Source organism: Pan troglodytes, chromosome 1 (assembly GCF_028858775.2).
Source record: "Pan troglodytes isolate AG18354 chromosome 1, NHGRI_mPanTro3-v2.0_pri, whole genome shotgun sequence".
NCBI lineage: Eukaryota > Metazoa > Chordata > Mammalia > Primates > Hominidae > Pan > Pan troglodytes.
In genome coordinates, this window is record NC_072398.2 from 198,019,732 (window position 1) to 198,038,792 (window position 19,061).

The 19,061-nt window shown below is 44.1% G+C and overlaps 1 protein-coding gene across 6 annotated transcripts in view; it reads left to right on the plus strand.

Annotated features, from left to right (window-relative positions):
* RNF19B (ring finger protein 19B) overlaps positions 1-12,231 on the plus strand; it is a 28,373-nt gene extending 16,142 nt beyond the window's left edge. Inside the window, exons 3-9 of one of the 6 annotated variants that reach the window (XM_024357699.3) lie at positions 312-456; positions 2,122-2,284; positions 3,057-3,171; positions 4,517-4,657; positions 6,215-6,422; positions 10,153-10,284; positions 11,369-12,231. In XM_024357699.3, coding sequence (XP_024213467.2) covers positions 312-456; positions 2,122-2,284; positions 3,057-3,171; positions 4,517-4,657; positions 6,215-6,422; positions 10,153-10,284; positions 11,369-11,390 — 926 coding nt within the window. In that variant the 3' untranslated portion in view covers positions 11,391-12,231. The remainder of the gene's footprint in view (positions 1-311; positions 457-2,121; positions 2,285-3,056; positions 3,172-4,516; positions 4,658-6,214; positions 6,423-10,152; positions 10,285-11,368) is intronic. The other 5 variants (XM_024357700.3, XM_016958581.4, XM_024357697.3 and 2 more) reach the window with 5 other exon arrangements.
* Positions 12,232-19,061: the final 6,830 nt, after the last annotated feature.

Consider the following 19,061-nt stretch of genomic DNA (forward strand, 5'->3'; position numbering starts at 1 on the left):
GGTAGAAATTTCATTTTTCTTGGAAACATCTTTCTCCCTAAGGAAATCTCCTTGCTAGAATGTGGTTCAAGTGCTGTGTAAGATGCCAGTTGTTGGGATAGGCAGCTCAATAAGAGACAGGATTCATTTTATGAAAATTCCTGAGGTCTAGACATAGCCAACCTTCCAGTAAAGTGGGTTGTACAATTTGGAGTGTTCAGTGAAGAGTTCTTGACTGCTGCCTCATTTCTTATATATACTCCTAGGAACAATTAAATCAAACTGGATTTAACTAGGGATATTTTTTCTACCCATTCTTCCCCCACTCATAGCAGATGACATCAAGCCATGCCCACGATGCAGTGCGTACATTATCAAGATGAATGATGGAAGCTGTAATCACATGACCTGTGCAGTGTGTGGCTGTGAATTCTGTTGGCTTTGTATGAAAGAGATCTCAGACTTGCATTACCTCAGGTAAGATGGGAAATGCATCCATTCCTTTCGTAGTCTTATTCTCTTACTGATTCAGGGAAAAGGATGTCAAAAAGACACATCCGTTCTCTCATTACAGGTTAAGGAAGCTGTGAAAACTTCTTCTGACATGCTCCTCTAATCATGTTTTCACCAGCTACTATTCTGGTTCTTTCTACCTTTCTTTGCATGCCATATTACAGGTAGTCTGGACTTGCTTTTTCCCTTTTGCTGTCTTGCCTCCATGTTCTTTCCTTTGCCTAGAATGCTTTCTGCCTACCTTCCAGTATCCTCCTTTTATCTCAACTTGTTCAGTTCTTATCTTTTAAGAGCCACTTAAATGCCTTTCATCCATGTTGCCTCTCCTTTTTCCGCCTCATTCTTTGACTTTCTTTTATCTTTTGTCATAAATATCGTCAGTACTTTACACTTCACGTACCTATCTTATCTTACTAAACTGTAAGTATCTTGAGGCTAGAGTTGTGACCTTTTTGCAGTTTTTTGCATTTAGTGAGTTCCCAAGGAATTCATTAAGTGAATTCTTTTTTTTTTTTTTTTTTTTTAAGACAGAGTTTCTCTCTGTTGCCCAGGCTGGAGTGCAGTGGCTCGATCTCGACTCACTGCAACCTCCACTTCCCAGGTTCAAGTGATTCTCCTGCCTCAGCCTCCTAAGTAGCTGGGATTACAGGCGCCTGCCACCATGCCCAGCTAATTTTTGTATTTTTAGTGGAGGCGGGGTTTCACCATGTTAGCCAGTCTGGTCTCAAACTCGAACCTCAGGTGGTCCGCCTGCCTCGGCCTCCCAAAGTTCTGGGATTACAAGCGCGAGCCACCGCGCCCAGCCTCATTGAGTGAATATTAAAATATTGTTGTGGAGGAGTTAATACTTACAAACAAAATGTTTGCTAATATTTACAAATAAACAAAATGTGTTAATATTTACAAACAAACATTCATTGTGTAAATGAAACACAACACCTTCATTGCCAATTTGTCGAACATTTGAGTACTTACCGTGTGCTAGTCATTGGGGACATAGGGGTGAATAAGACATGATCCCTATTTTCAAAATTGTTTATCCCTTGTAGTGGAGAAGATAGCACAAAGAGAATGGGCAAAAATGGTTGGGCACAGAAGGGCTGACTGTAAAAGTAGCCAAACTCAGAATACCAAACTGATACAAAGGTTATGATGAGGTCTTTTTATATCCTCTCCCAGGAACATGGTTTGCAGTATCTATTAGGTATGGTAGGACATATGCCAAGAAAACTACACAAATCAGAGTGTTCATTAGTGCAGGGTGCAGTGTGTCTGGATGGGATGTCAAGTGCATAAGGCTATGCAGCATCCCAAGTATTGTCAGTCATGGAAGCTAGATCAGTTTTGGTGGGTTAGGGAAGACAGAATTCAGCAGAGAAGAATGGAAAAGGAATTTCAAGTCTGGAAGCCTGTCTTTACAACAAAAACCAAAAAAGTTAAAGAGCCCAGAGCTCTAATAGTCTGGCCTTGTCCTTTGCTCTCCCTTGTGTAATGTATTCATTTCCCGTAAACTCTTCTGTTAATCACTCTTACTGAAAAGAAGGCTGTTGCTGTTATCAAGCCCTCTGATAATACTAGCTGTATTTGTAATGTTGACATTACATTAACTTCAGTCTGTTTCCCCTGCAGCCCCTCTGGCTGTACATTCTGGGGCAAGAAGCCATGGAGCCGTAAGAAGAAAATTCTTTGGCAGCTGGGCACGTTGATTGGTGCTCCAGTGGGGATTTCTCTCATTGCTGGCATTGCCATTCCTGCCATGGTCATTGGCATTCCTGTTTATGTTGGAAGGAAGGTAAGAAAGACATGCTGGTTTCTGTGCTTGTTTCAACTTTAGGTTCGTTGGTAAAGGTTTGAGGGAAATGGGAAGGAGCTATGTTTCAGAGCTGCCTGAAAACCAGCTGGTTCTTAGATAAAAATAACCTTACTTTCTTAAATGGATTTTTATAAACCCCCATGAGATCTGAAAGTTCTTATTAACATCCTGGGCCTGGCTTGTCTCAGTGACTTAAAGGTAGAATGCTGGGCCAGGCATGATGGTTCACATTTGTAATACGTGGCCTAGCACTTTGGGAAGCCAAGGCAGGTAGATCAGTTGAGCCCAGGTGTTTGAGACCAGCCTGGGCAACATGGCAAAACCCATCTGTACCCAAAAAAATAGAAAAATTAGCTGGGTATGGTGGCATGTGCCTACAGTCCCAGCTACTAGGGAGGCTGAGGTGGGAGGATTGCTTGAGCCCAGGGACGTAGAGGTTGCAGTGAGCCAAGATCGCACCACTGCACTCCAGCCTGCATGACAGACTCCAGAAAAAAAAAAAAAGAAGAAGGTAAAATGCTTACTTCATTCTGCTGGAGTTATTTTGTCTCTTTTTGGATTAACTTTGCCTGTATTACTTTATATCTTCCAGGTCTGAGTTAGGTTAAAATTTGATAAAGATGCCTATTTGGGGTGGAGGATATGTTTTAATATAGATAACTTACAAGTGAATATTCACCTGTCCTTTTTTTCTCTGGCAAAAGATTGATGTCCTAACCTGCTGACCTGGATTTTCTTTTTTTATTCTTAGATTCACAGCAGGTATGAGGGAAGGAAAACCTCCAAACACAAGAGGAATTTGGCTATCACTGGAGGAGTGACTTTGTCGGTCATTGCATCCCCAGTTATTGCTGCAGTTAGTGTTGGTAAGCTAGTCAGGACCACACCTCTTCTCTCTCAGCTTTCTGACCATAGCAGTTTAGCCAGATGGCCAGATGTTTCTCAAAGACTCCTACATTTTATGCCAACCCACCTTGATAGTAAATTCTGTTAGGCACCATGATTATGATTATTTTTAAGTTTTTCAAGCACACCAAATTATCAGAGTGTGCGATCTTTCATTCTTAAGTTAGTGCCTAGAACTCCATTTGGCACATAGAAAAGGTTGAATTAAAGAAACTTATTTTAAGCCCTAGTTTTCACCTTTCATCTTCCTTCTCTACTTGCCATGAAATCCACAAAACAAAATTACTTTTGTTTTGATTTGTTTAATGCTTCACATTACTTTGGGAGGCATAAGAGTTTGTTTTAGAATAATAATAGTGTAACTAACATTTAATGTGGCTCTTCATGTGCCAGGAGTGGTTCTGAGACTTTTGCATATATTAATTTATTTAATCCTCACAAAAAGAAGCACAATTTTAATAGAAAGGTGCAGTAATTGGCTGGGCGCGGTGGCTCACGCCTGTAATCCCAGTGCTTTGGGAGGCCGAGGCGGGCAGATCACGAGGTCAGGAGATCGAGACCATCCTGGCTAACACGGTGAAACCCCGTCTCTACTAAAAATACAAAAAATCAGCCGGGTGTGGTGGCAGGTGCCTGTAGTCCCAGCTACTTGGGAGGCTGAGGCAGGAGAATGGCGTGAACCTGGGAGGCGGAGCTTGCAGTGAGCCGAGATCATGCCACTGCACTCCAGCCTGGGCAACAGAGTGAGACTCCGTCTCAAAAAAAAAAAAGAAAGGTGCAGTAATTTTCTCAAGGTCACTTAGCTGGGACATGAATCAAGTTAATCTGCCTTCAGATCCTGTTCCCTTAACAGCTAAGCCATTCTACCTCACACAGCAGTAAGATTTTGGAATTAACATCCTGAGGAGATCCTAAACTCCAAGCAGTAGTCACTTATTTAATATTTGATTCTTGATTGGCTCTTGATTGGGTTAGCATTTCAGCAGTGATTAGAAGAGGGGAAAATGAAAGCAACATATATTTACTGTGTAAAGCACAGTACATAGCATTCTCATTTGATTATTGACAACCCTGGGAAGATAGGTCCAAGGTTATACAGCTAGTAAATGGAGCCAAGAATCTAATCCAGACCTTTCTGATTTCTAGCCTGGTCATCATTCTGTTACACCAGGCCACCTTTTTGGGATAGCCATTTTCTGTCTTCCTTTCTTTATAAAGTGGTTTGTCCATGCCCAGACTGGGAAGAAGAATTCAGGGCACTTGCAACCTAATAGCCAGCTGACATGTTTCCTTCTCTTCCCCCAGGTATTGGTGTCCCCATTATGCTGGCATATGTTTATGGGGTTGTGCCCATTTCTCTTTGTCGTGGAGGCGGCTGTGGAGTTAGCACAGCCAACGGAAAAGGAGTGAAAATTGAATTTGATGAAGATGATGGTCCAATCACAGGTAAAAAGCAGGATGTTTATTTCCATTTGAATTTATGATATACAAGATAAAAATCAGTAAAATTCAGCACATTTTACAGGGAGATTGTCATTGGATTACTTTGGATAATGAGCTTTGTAGGGGGTAAAGTATTTTTAGCTTTTCATTTCTTTGTTCCAAAGTTATTAGGTTAATTCCCCTGGTACTTGGCTCTGTGTGGCAGGTACAAACTAGTAGGATTCCAAGTAACTCCAAGTATGCTGGTAGTAGTAGTGATTAGAATAACATCTTTATATCTGCACAGTACTTGATAATTTTCAGAGTATTTTACACAATTATCTCACTTGCTTTTTACAACAAACAGCTCTCTGACGAGGGAGGATGGAGCTGTTATCCCCATTTAAATGGGAATTTCTTTTTTTTTTTTTTTTTTTTTGAGACGGAGTCTCTGTCACCCAGGCTGGAGTATGATGTCGCGATCTCGGTTCACTGCAACCTCCGCCTCCCAGGTTCAAGTGATTCTCCTGCCTGAGCCTCCTGAGTAGCTGGGACTACAGCCACGTGCCACCACGCCTGGCTAATTTTTTTTTTTAGTATAGACGGGGTTTGGGGTTTCACCGTGTTAGCCAGGAAGATCTCGATCTCCTGACCCCATGATCCGCCCACCTTGGCCTCCCATAGTGCTGGGATTACAGGTGTGAGCCACCACATCCGGCCTAAATGGGAATTTCTTTAAGCTTTCATCTTACTATCTTATTAAGAGCTTCACAGAGCTGAGACTAGGGCAAGTCTTCTGACTTACTTTAATGTGGTTTCTACTCGTAGTAACTAACGTAGGGCACAGAGATCCCCAAAGGTTTTTCTAGCCTTCTTTTTTCTTTTCTTTTTTTTTTTTTGAGACGGAGTCTTGCTCTGTTGCCCAGGCTGGAGTGCAGTGGCATGGTCCTGGCTCACTGCAGGCTCCGCCTCCTGGGTTCATGTCATTCTCCTGCCTCAGCCTCCCGAGTAGCTGGGACTACAGGCGCCCGCCACCACGCCCGGCTAAATTTTTTGTATTTTTAGTAGAGATGGGGTTTCACTGTGTTAGCCAGGATGGTTTCCATCTCCTAACCTCGTGATCCGCCCGCCTCGGCCTCCCAAAGTGCTGGAAGTACAGGCATGAGCCACCGTGCCCGGCCGGTTTTTCTAGCTTTCTACTAGAAGCTTCCTATTAAAATCAGCACATGACCCAAACATATTTTTTAAATCTTCACGTTTGGTTACATGGAAGCAACAGTGTAGTGGAAAGAATAGTGGCCTTGGAATCAGAGTTAACAGTTTCGTGTAACTACCATGGCCTTGGACAAGTCATTTAGTTTTAAATTTTAGTTTTCTCATCTAAAATTGAGGCTATTAATGCCTAGTTATTTGGAGGATTAAATATGAACATATGTTAAAACACCTGATATGTGGCGACTGCACACAGTACCCGTTCATTAAGTAAATACATTAGTTCTCTGAAAAGTCATTGCAGGAAAATGCCTACTGACTGTTTTGATGCTCTGCTGTCCTGAATTGGATGTTTGGTTCTATCCCCAGTGGCAGATGCCTGGAGAGCCCTCAAGAATCCCAGCATTGGGGAAAGCAGCATTGAAGGCCTGACTAGTGTATTGAGCACTAGTGGAAGCCCTACAGATGGACTTAGTGTTATGCAAGGTCCTTACAGCGAAACAGCCAGCTTTGCAGCCCTCTCAGGGGGCACGCTGAGTGGCGGCATTCTCTCCAGTGGCAAGGGAAAATATAGCAGGTAAACAAATAGATAATTTCTGACAGAAATGGTTAGAATTATAAGAAGTAACACATTGAGCCATTTCTCTGTGCCAGGCTTGTGCCACGTATCATCATATTTTGATTTAATTGTCAATGGTTTTGTTTTGTTTTGTTTTTACTTTTTTTTTTTTTAAAGACGGAGTCTCACTCTGTGGCTCAGGCTAGAGTGCCATGGCGCGATCTTGGCTCACTGCAAGCTCCGCCTCCTGGGTTCAAGCGATTCTCCTGCCTCAGCCTACTGAGTAGCTGGGATTATAGGCACCCGCCACCACGCCCAGCTAATTTTTTGTATTTTTAGTAGAGGTGGAGTTTCACCATGTTAGCCAGGATGGTCTCAATCTCCTGACCTCGTGATCCGCCCGCCTTGGCCTCCCAAACCGTTGGGATTACAGGCATGAGTCACTGCGCCAGGCCTTTTTTTTTTACTTTTACAAAATAGGAAACAAGCTTAGAAAAAAAGGTTACGTCAGTTATGCAAAGTTCATTGTTCTTTCCATTGCACCATAGCTGCCTCTATATAAAGAATAATCCTGACTTCAGATTCCCCCTTGACTGCCTGAGGCTGCCTGCTTCAGGAAGGGAGAGTAGGCATTTTTATAGAATTCCTAAAATGCTCTCCGTTAGGCTTGTCATTGGCTTTCAGTAGCATTTATGCTGTATCATGGCTTATTTATTTTATTTTATTTTTTTGAGATGGAGTCTTGCTCTGTCGCCCAGGCTGGAGTGCAATGGCGCGATCTTGGCTCACTGCAGCCTCCACCTCCTGGGTTCTAGTGATTGTCCTGCCTCAGCCTCCCAAGAGGCTGGGACTACAGGCCTGCACCACCATGCCCGGCTAATTTTTGTATTTTCAGTAGAGACAGGGTTTCACCATGTTGGCCAGGCTGGTCTCAAGCTCCTGACCTTGTGATCCACCCGCCTCAGCCTCCCAAAGTGCTGGGATTACAAGCATGAACCACCACACCCAGCCCATCATGGTTTATTGATAGTGGGCTTTGGGGATTTTTTTTGTTTTTTTTCTCACTCTGTCATCCAGGCTGGAATGCAGTGGCACAATCATGGCTCACTGCAGCCTCAACTTCCTGGACTCAGGCAATCCTACCACCTCAGCCTCCTGAGTAGCTAGGACTACAAGTGCACACACCACACCCAGCTAACATTTTAAATTTTTTGTAGAGATGGGGTCTTGCTCGGTTGCCCAGGCTGGTCTTAAACTCCTGGCCTCAAGCCATCCTCCCAACTTGGCTCCCAACGTGCTAGGATTATAGGCATGAACCATTGCCCCCAGCTGGTTTAGTGATACTGCAATCCTTATTACCTTTCTATTTCCATTTGCTAGATAAGGAAAATCAATTCTATGTACTTGTGTTGAAAATATGTAAAGCTTTGTAACTAAAAAGATTGTGACTTGCTTGGTCATTTCACTAGTTAGGCAGACCAGAGTGTATATTTTCAGAGGAGCATAACATGTTGCCTGAGAAGCAGTTAGTTGAATGCAACGGAGAAGAAAGGCCTAGGGAGGGGTAAAGGTAGAACAAAGCAGGATAGGAAGGTAGAGGAGATGGTTGCCTTCAGCTATTCGAAGGACCTTCAACTGTGAAAAGGATTAGACTTCTATGCCTCATACCAAAAGGTAGATTAAGATGACTTGGCAGAAGCTAAAGGGAAACTAATTTTGGTTCAGTATAGAGAATATAGGGAAAAGCAACATGAAAGCCCAAAGAGGAAAAAGGCTACTTTAGTAGATACTGAGCTGCCTGTCCCTGGAAATGTTTACAGTGAGACCAGATGGCTATTTGGCTATAAGAAGGATTCAAGCAACAGATGGCAGGTGGACTGGATCTCCCACCTGAGTGCCTGTCAATCACTTGGGAGCCTCTTAAAAATAGACTTCAGGGACCCATCCCAGAATGAGTAGCTTAGAATTTCCTGGAGTGGCACCTAGGGGGTGATCTGTGTTTTGAAAAAGCTCCCCAGGTAATTCTAGCACAGCCATTGCATGAACCAGCATCTGAGAACCACCTAAGTAGGAGCCCTTTCTGAAAGACTCTTCCAACTCAGAGTGATTCTGTGGCAGACCTGAAACTAGAATCCAGGTCTCTGACACTGTGCACTTTCCATTGCATTCCCTCATTTCCCTGGGCCTTGGCACATTTTTGAAGGGCACCTGAAGCTGGAGCAGCAAAGCAAAGGCTCAGGCAGTAGGATGGAAGCTGCTTGAATGTGCAGCTGCAGGCTGCTACTGACCCGTCTGTGCATCTCATGACTCTGGTTGTCTTTTATCAGGGGATCCCGCCCCCACATGCTGGCATATTCACTGCTGTGCTTTCTTAAAACCAACACCCCTGTAAATAAGCAGACAGACATAATTGGAGACTGACTTGCTGAAACTGCAGCTTAGCCAGTCCAGCTGTTCTAGTTCTGTGAAAGCCTTTATTTTATAGGAAGTGAATGAGTCAGATGGGTTTGACTGTGAAACCCATCATGAGGAAATACTTAACTGTGCAACAAAGTGATGTTGGAGCCAAGAAAGGAAATAGTTATGGGCTCTGAGACACTATTGGGAAAGTTTGCTGCTCCAAGAGGAGGGAAGAGGTTGGCTCCTGTATGTCCTTCAGTCTCATTCCCTGGAGGTAATTTGATTGTTAAATGTTTGATTTCCTATTATGTGCAAGGCAGGGAAGGTAAAGTGTGAATGAGTTGTGGTCTCTCCTTTTGTGGAGTTAACAGACAAGTGAGAGATGCATAATAATAAGTAGGCAGGGCCTGCGCACGCCTGTAATCCCAGCACCTTTTTTAGGTGGGTGATCACCTGAGGTTAAGAGTTCAAGACCAGCCTGGCCAACTTGGTAAAACCCCATCTCTACTAAAAATACAAAAATTAGCTGGGTGTGGTGGTGGGAACCCATAATCCCAGCTACTTGGGAGGCTGAGGCAGGAGAATCGCTTGAACCTGGGAGGCAGAAGTTGCAGTGAGCCAAGATCGTGCCACTGCACTCCAGCCTGGGTGACAGAGTGAGACTCCCTCTAAAAACAAATAATAATAAATAAGTAGGCAGGTGCTGTGGGAGTACTTAGCAAGAAGTGAATGGTTTGCTGGGATAATGAGGGGAAGTGATAGTTCCTTTGTTGTTAAGGACTGAGTATAAGTTTGTCTGGTAGAGAAAGGAAATTTCTAGAGAGACAGAATAGCATGTGCAAAGTCATGGAAGTATAAAATGTATAGGTGTTTAAAGAAAGAAAGAATTCAGAGTGACTATGATTTCGGATCTATAGGGAGTGATAGAACTGGACAGAGAGCTTCCTGGCAGATCAGGAAGACCTTAATGCCTGTTGGCAGTAGGGAGCCAAGAGTTAGAGAATTGTTAGAGTGATTGGGTCTTTATTCACACTGGCACTGTTCTAGAGGTTGTTTGACTTGGACTTAAGGGCTACTGGAGAGGGAGCCCAATTTTAGTCATCCAGGCAGAAGATGATGAAAACCTGAAGTTAACCAGTAGCTGTGGGGATAGAAAGGAGGGGACGATTTCCATAGATATTTAAGAGAAAAAATATATGGGCATCTATTTGCGCTGTTTGACAGTTGGAGAAGATCAGACAGACAACCACAATTTGCAAGAGAGTAATGGAAGAGATGTGTGCCAGGAAGCAGACTGTCTTGGAATACCCAGGTCTCATATTAACTTGAACGTCCCCTCTTTACACAGGTTAGAAGTTCAAGCCGATGTCCAAAAGGAAATTTTCCCCAAAGACACAGCCAGTCTTGGTGCAATTAGTGACAACGCAAGCACTCGTGCTATGGCCGGTTCCATAATCAGTTCCTACAACCCACAGGACAGGTATGTGAACAGTCAGATGTCCAGGAGAGGTTGCATTTTTTGGTTGGGTACTAGGTCTTCAGAAGTTCAATGCCTCATGTTAGGGCTGTATGTACCATCTCCTGGGATATATAGTGTAACCTGTGAATTCATTTGAGCAAGTTCTTGGTACTTGAGTGTTTGGCATCTCTTGATTCTTCTTGTTAGCGCTTGATTTTTAGAGATTTCTTTTCTTTCTTCCTTTTATATATTTTTTCTTTTTTTTTTTTTTTTTGTCTTTTTTGGCTATTGCAACAGTGTATAATTACATGGAACTTAAAGAGCTAGATTGATGTTCATTGATGTCTTCAAGTCTAGGGTTTCTGCTTGCCCTTTGCTTGATAGGATTCCCATAGCTTCTTTCTCTTTCATTTTGAGAAACTGGTGTATCTGGGATGGTGTGATTGTGGTACTCCCACTAGTAGGTATTCTGGCTTCTTCTACTTGTGGCATGGTAGTAAAAAGCTTTTACTTTTCTATTTTGAGTAAGCTAGCGTGGGGCTCTGACCCTTAGTTGAATTTTGGAAGCTCTTTCTGTATGTTTAAAGAGATTGGCTGAGATACACGTGTGTGTGCATCTGAGCACACGTGTGCATGTATAGTTAAATCAGCAAAAAGGATCTAATTACTCTTCTCCATCTCATTTATTTTTATTTTTGTTTTTTTAGAGACTGGGTCTTGCTCTGTCAACCAGGCTGGAGTGCAGTGACACAATCATAACTCACTGCAGCCTTGAACTCCTGGGTTCAAGTGATCTTCCCATCTCAGCCTCCCGAGTAGCTGGGACTACAGGCACGTGCCTCCATGCCCAGCTAATTTTTTTTATTTTAGAAACAGGGTCTGACTTTGTCGCCCCGGCTGGTCTCAAACTCCTGGACTCAGGCGATCCTCACACCTCGATCTCCCGAAGCGCTGGGGTTATAGGCATGAGCCACCACGTCCAGCCTCCATCTCATTTGAGTGTTAGATTAAAATGTTATTTTTGTTAAAAGTGAGCTCTAGTTAACTGTTTACCTATCTTTTTGAAATTCCTAATCCTGAACCCACGAACTGCTTTTACCAACAGGTTTAGCATGATCCATGCATGACTCAGCAAAGTGGATTTTGTCTCCACAGAGAATGCAACAATATGGAAATCCAAGTGGACATTGAAGCCAAACCAAGCCACTATCAGCTGGTGAGTGGAAGCAGCACGGAGGACTCGCTCCATGTTCATGCTCAGATGGCAGAGAATGAAGAAGAAGGTAGTGGTGGCGGAGGCAGTGAAGAGGATCCCCCCTGCAGACACCAAAGCTGTGAACAGAAAGACTGCCTGGCCAGCAAACCTTGGGACATCAGCCTGGCCCAGCCTGAAAGCATCCGCAGTGACCTAGAGAGTTCTGATACACAGTCAGACGATGTGCCAGACATCACCTCAGATGAGTGTGGCTCCCCCCGCTCCCATACTGCCGCCTGCCCCTCGACCCCCAGAGCCCAAGGTGCACCGAGCCCAAGTGCCCATATGAACCTCTCTGCCCTAGCCGAGGGACAAACTGTCTTGAAGCCAGAAGGTGGAGAAGCCAGAGTATGAAGTGGAATGAATGCTCCTGTTCTGAGAAGCACACTTGTAACTGCATCTTTTGGAATTTTTTTTTATTTTTTTTTCCAAGGGGTAGAGATTTATGTATTTTATTTCAAAGATTCTCTGGTCACAGGTGTTCGCCCAGGGAAATTCTGAGAAATTCACAATTTCTTACCAGATAAAACATGAAAAGTTTGCCGTTAGTTCCCCTCCCCTCCCCTCCCTCTTTTTAGTTTTAATTTATTGGTTAAACTGATGGCAGCAATCCGTGAGGTGTGTCAAAGAGTGTACATATGTATGTGTGTATATTGAATGCTAAACATATTACTGAAAGACACATTTTAATAAAGATTTCTGTCATAATTCAACTTACCTCATTTTCCTGGGCTTGGATAGTCCCACAGAGCTAAGTGTTTGAGTGAAACAAAGCACCATCTTTGACAGTCTCTAGACCTGAATTTTTCTAATCCCAGGGAAGAAGGATTGTATTCAAATCCAACCGCAGTAGTCATCTATAAACCTATGACTCCTAGCATGACAGGAAGCAAAGCTAGGCTTGTTTTGGACTTTGTAGTCAGGCTGAAGAATTATTAGCTGAGTCAGCTGAATAGGGAAGCAGTAGATTAAAACTAACTTTGTTTGCTCTCTAGAAGCAACTGTGCAATTTACTCTTAAAACTTTACCCTTTTCTGCATTATAGTCACTAGTAGTCATATGCTTCAGAGGAGAGAAGGAGTGGCAGTCCCAGGTAGCTCTTAAGAGAATTCTCAGTGGTCAGGCATGGTGGCTCACGCCTGTAATCCCAGCACTTTGGGAGGCCGAGGCAGGTGGATCATTTGAGGTCAGCTGTTTGAGACCCGCCTGGCCAACATGGTGAAACCACGCCTCTATTAAAAGTACAAAAATCAGCCAGGCGGTAGTTGCGCACACCTGTAATCCCAGCTACTCAGGAGGCTGTGGCAGGAGAAGCGCTTGAGCCTGGGGAGGCAGAGGTTGCAGGGAGCCGACATCACTGCAACTCCAGACTGGGTGGCAGAGACCCTGTCTCAAAAAAAAAGTTCTCAGTGAATGTTGCATGGTTACAAGTTGGAGAACAGAATATTCTGTTATTGGAGGAAGAAATACACTGATGCGCATAATCACAAAGCAATGACATAGGTGTTTGCTGTGTTCTCAGGTATACCACTCCGTGTTCTAATAAACTTTCTCAGTTTTGCTAATCTGGTTTAAATAAAAGGGACTAATCTGAGATTTGTAATGAAAGGAGGGGGTATGCCCTCAAAATCTCTGAACATATTTATCTGATCTTACAAATTCGTCAAAATTGAGCTAAGTTTGTACTACTTGGAGTTTTGCCTCTGTGTAAAATAATGTCCTGGCCAGGCACAGTGGCTCACGCCTGTAATCCCAGCACTTTGGGAGGCCAAGGCAGGTGGATCACCTGAGGTCAGGAGTTCGAGACCAGCCTGGCCAACATGGTGAAACCCCCGTTTCTACTAAAAATACAAAAGTTAGCCAGGCCTGGTGGCATGTGTCTGTAATTCCAGCTACTCGGGAGGCTGAGGCAGGAGAATCGCTTGAACCTGGGAGGTGCTGGTTGCAGTGAGCTGAGATCACCCACTGCACTGCAGCCTGGGAGGCAGAGGGAGACTCTATCTCAAAAATAAAATAATGGGCCGGGCGCAGTGGCTCACACCTGCAATCCCATCACTTTGGGAGGCCAAGGCAGGTGAATCACGAGGTCAGGAGATCAAGACCATCCTGGCCAACATGGTGAAACCCCGTCTCTACTAAAAATACAAAAATTAGCTGGGCGTGGTGGCGCACACCTGAAGTCCAGCAACTCGGGACGCTGGGGCAGGAGAATAACTTGAACTCGGGAGGCGGATGTTGCAGTGAGCCGAGATCGCGCCATTGCACTCCAGCCTGGGTGACAGAGTGAGACTCCATCTGACAAAATAATGTCCTTAGAAGTGAAAGCTTATATACAGTATAGCAAGAAAATTAGAAGACTCGTGAAACCTGATGTCAGATTCCAAATCTTACAGTGACTTACTTTGTATGAGTGAGTTTCATGCCCCTAACTTCCCCAACTTTCAGATCTTATTTATGTATTTAGAGACGGAGTCTGGCTCTGTCCCCCAGACTGGAGTGCAGTGGCATGATTTTGGCACACTGCAACCTCAGCCTCCTGGGTTCAAGTGATTCTCAAGTCTCAGACTCCCAAGTAGCTGGGATTACAGGTGCATGCCACCACACCCGGCTAATTTTTGTATTTTTAGTAGAGATGGGGTTTTGCCATTTTGGCCAGGCTGGTCTAGAACTCCTGACTCAAGTGATTCCCCCACGTCGGCCTCCTAAAGTGCTGGGATTACAGGCATGAGCCACCTCGCCCGGCCCTCAGATTGCATTTAAAGAGCTTCCAGTGTCAGACCTCTCTCACCTTAGTCCTGGGCCCAGAGGAAAAATTGAAATCCTCCTTTCCCTGAAGACCAGATGACTTTCTGTTTCCTTTCACAGATGCACTTTTGTCTTCCTGGCCAGTGTTTTACTACAATGAGGATGGCAAGTCTGGACAACAGCCAGCTTGGAAGATTCTTATCTCTTGGGCACTGCAGCCAGACTTCACACATTTCCCTGCACCTAGGACAGGAAATGCTGTTAGTGGACTTTGGATTTCTGGAAGAATGTTCCCTGAAGGGGGCGTGTACTTGTGTGAAAAAGAGAACTTGTTGGAAAAAGAGGCAGACAGCCTGGAGATCTCTGAAACGCAAATTATCAACTCAAAACTTGGAATTCTCTTGAAGCCTCAAGAGAACAATTCACTTCTTTGATAAAATCAAAGAAGTCTGTTGGAGGGGCAGTAGTTTATGGCTAAACCTATATTTCTTACCTGGGTTCCACTTACTACAGCTGTGAGATTTGGGCAGTTTACTCTGAGTCTGTTTTCACTTAGCCAAAATGGAGATGATGATCCTAGTTAAGGGGTTGTGAAGACTGAGATGGTATACTGAAAATGTTTTTGGTAAAGGCCCATGTTTTTTCCTCCTGCAGGAAGAAGAAGAAATGAGTTAAAGGAGATTTTAGATACCATATAAGAAAGGAAGCCTAGACCTCTAGGCCAGAGGCTATGAAAAATTTAAATTTATTCTAATCCTTAGCGACACTTTAGCAGATGAAAAGGCCCATCATCACCACCTAGAGGCGAACACAAGTAATGCATTAGAAAAGTTACAATAGCTTGGCCGGGCGTGGTGGCTCATGCCTGTAATCCCAGCACTTTGGGAGGCTGAGGCGGGCGGATCACAAGGTCAGGAGATCGAGACCATCCTGGCTAACACGGGTGAGACCCCGTCTCTACTAAAAATACAAAAAATTAGCCGGGCGTAGTGGCAGGCGCCTGTAGTCCCAGCAACTCGAGAGGCTGAGGCAGGAGAATGGCGTGAACCCGGGAGGCAAAGCTTGCAGTGAGCTGAGATTGCGCCACTGCACTCCAGCCTGGGCAACAGAGCGAGACTCCGTCTCACAAAAAAAAAAAAAAAAAAAAAAAAAAAGTTATAATAGCTTAGAAAATGGAGAAAGTTTAATTTCCTCTTCATACAGCCTTCATTCATTCTGAAATACCTACCGCATTTCAGGTATAAGATGTAGCAATGACTAAAATACAAAGTTCCTGTCCCCATGGAACTTAGATTCTTAATGGGGGAAGGCAATCAGATATATAACCTGGAGTGAGGATAAGTACTCTGTGAAGAAAAACAGGGAAGACAGAGTGGTAGACAGTGCTACTTGACATGACCAGGTTGGTCCTCCTTGATAAGGTTCCATTTTATTAGAGACTTTAATGGAGCAAGGAAGAGAACTATGTGAATATCTAGGGGAAGCACATACCAGACATGAGGAATAAAGTACAAAGGCCCTTTGGTAGAGCATCCTTAGTCTGTTTCCAAAAAAGCATAGTATAGAGGCCTGTATGGCTGGAACAAAGTGGACCAAGGTGGGGAGAGTAGTGGATTAGGTCAAAGACATAGCTGGAGCAAGATTGTGTAGATTAGCCAAACAACTCTGAAGACAAGGAAATTTTAGATTTCTTTGGGCCACAAAGAGGTAATCTTCAGCGCCAGACAGATGCAGTGCTTGCGGCCAGCTTTCAAAGGGGTTGAAACTGGGAGGGGCATGTCTGATCACTAGTACTACTTGGACAGGCCAATGTGAAGAAGCTTGTGGATATGGTAAATGAATACTCATTTATGCTCACCTAATGTACCTTTGTATGCTGCAGAGGCTGGAAAACTAAAAACTTCATGTCTTACATTTCCTTGAAACCAAGGTTCTGAACGTAACCTAAGGTCAAGTTTTGCCAATTAGATGCACAAACAAGATGTGGAAGGAGGAGTGATTCAGGGGTTATCTTTAGCTACTTTGGCTATTGCTCCTGCAAGATGTAGAGGCCTTAGGTTTCTCTTTAACTGCATTCTAATAGCCATCAGTAGCTTTGTGGTTGTTGAAGGGTGTCTGGATCCATAGATAGCAGTTCGCGATATGTTTTCTTGTAGTCAACCTGTAGTGGCCTCCTAATTCCTCATCTCCCCTATGGTGGCAGAGGTAGCAGCTCACATGGAAGGCTAATTCCAGGTCTGGGAATCACCTGGAGGCCCAGCCTATGGCCATGTTCCCCAGGCTTTCCAATGCTTTTGTAAGCACCTAATTTACCTGTGTTGAATCCTTTTCCACTTAAAATTGGTAGAGGAGTATTGTTTCCTGCAGTTACTGAATCCTGGCTAATATAGTATTTGGTTCCAAAAGTGGTTGCTAGTAACAGGCCCTCAAAGATGGGCTTCTTAGATTAGTTATGACTAAGCTGCATTTGAATGAAATGTAGATCTAGTCACCATTGGAAAATGATAAACTGGTAGGCAAATTGATGACACCTGTGGTCACCTGAAATGAAATGTCTTTTGGAGAGAAGACATTGGCACCTCAAAGGGCTGCCATGATAGATCATCATGTAAGAAATGGGGACAAATGATGGTGACTACACTAGAGGGGTTAAAGGAAAAAGACAAAAAGCTCAAAAGTTTGACATTTGCAGCTCAAGGCATAGTATGGGAGAGACCCAAAAGAATTTTATCTTTCGTAGCCGCAAAGCTCATGTACATCAAAATCAAAGGGAGATTCTGGATCATTGAATTACATACAACATAAGTTGAATTCGTAGCTTTACCAGGCCTCTTATGTGAAAACGGGGCTCTGAAATGGGCAATGGGGACCCTTGAGTGGATTTGGATAAATCCTAGTGCTGTCAACTCACAAATCTACTCCTTTTAACCAGCAGAAGCAGCCATTCTTCCCCTCATAGATATGGCTGGTTCTGCTGCTTGAAGACCCTGGGGTAGTTGTCTTAAAGGGGAATACTAATACTTCTCGTGTCCCACCCCCTACCCCTCCTTGCTACCAGCTCTAACTAGAGTCAGATCCCAGTATGCTTCTGGAAGGCAAACCCAAAGTCTGATCTGAGAGACTTACAGAAGAATTGTAAGACTTTGCTAATTTGTATCAGCAGAAACAAGGGGAAAATGTGTAGAGTATGTTCCAAAGATGTTGGACCAGGAAGATAGGAATATACATTTATTTTCATTTGCGTTGAATTTATCAATATGGGGGTACTAGAGGTTCTGGACTCAGCATATTGGCTTTAGCAGCTAAGAATTTTTTTTTTTTTTTTTTTTTTGGAGACAGAGTCTTGCTCTGTTGCCTACGCTGGAGTGCAGAGGCGCAATCTCGGCTCACTGCAACCTCTGCTTCCCAGGTTCAAGCAATCCTCCCACCTCAGCCTCCCAAGTAGCTGGAATTACAGGCTCATGCCAGCACACCTGGCTACTTTTTGTATTTTTACTAGAGGTGGGGTTTCACCATGTTGGCCAGGCTGGTATTGAACTCCCGACCTCAAGTGATCTGCCCACCTTGGCCTCCCAAAGTGCTGGGATTACAGGCATGAGCCACCGCGACCGGCCAAGAATGGCTTTTAACAGGTTGTTGGATGAAACCTGGACTTAAAAGTGGCCTATACAGAGATGGCAAAAATTCCTTAGTGTAGAATTAGAAGACTCAAGGCTAGGTGTTGTGGCTGATGCTTGTAATCCCAGCACTCTGGGAGGCTGAGGTGGGAGGACTGCTTGAGGCCAGGAGTTTGAAACTAGCCTGGGCAATATAGCGAGACCCCATCTCTACAAAAAGTTAAAAAATTAGCTGGGCATGGTGGTGTGTGCCTGTATAGTTCCAGCTACTCAGGAGGCTGAAGTGGGAGGATTCCTTGAACTCAGGGATTTGAGGCTGCAGTGAACTATGATCGTGCCACTGCACTCCAGCCTGGGCAACAGAGCTAGACCCCATCTCAAAAAAAAGAATCAGCCGGGCATGGTGGCTCATACCTGTAATCCCGGAACATTGGGAGGCCGAGGCGGATGGATCGCTTGAGGCCAGGAGTTCCAGACCAGCCTGGCCAATATGGTGAAGCCCTGTCTCTACTAAAAATACAAAAACTAGCTGGGCATGGTGGTATGCATCTGTAGTCCCAGCTACTCAGAAGGCTGAGGCATGAGAATCTCTTGAACCCAGGAGGCAGAGGTTGCAGTGAGCTGAGATCATGCCACTGCACTCCAGCCTGGGTGACAGGGCAAGACTCTGTCTCAAATAATAACTTAAAAACATGATACTAAAAACATTGATTTGTAGATTTATCATATGTGTGACCTACTTACCTCCTAATTTTGCCCTTCAAAATTGCCAAGAGGTTATTCCTTTCAGCAAGGAATTGAAAAAGTACTTTAAACAAGGGAAACACCTTATCTTGAAAAGTTTGTAGTGTGTACCTTCCCTAGGCTGGAAACGAAGCTAAGAGATGTTACCATTGTAAAGGAATCCCTGATATCAGTAGAGATGATGGGATCCTGCAGTGCCAGTGGCCAAGGGGTAGTACCAAGGCAACAGAGCTGTAGTGATGAAATATATGGGTTACCTACCAAGGTTCTATTTGGCTTATAGAACGCAAAACAAATCTTCAGGTCTGGCAAATAGAGGCCTGTTTTGAGTCACCAAAATGGAGATTTACAGACAATTCTCAGAGCTGAAGCCCTTGAAAAAGGGGGTGCAGGGTACTCTGGAGGAAGCACCCAGCAATACCACCATAACTATATCA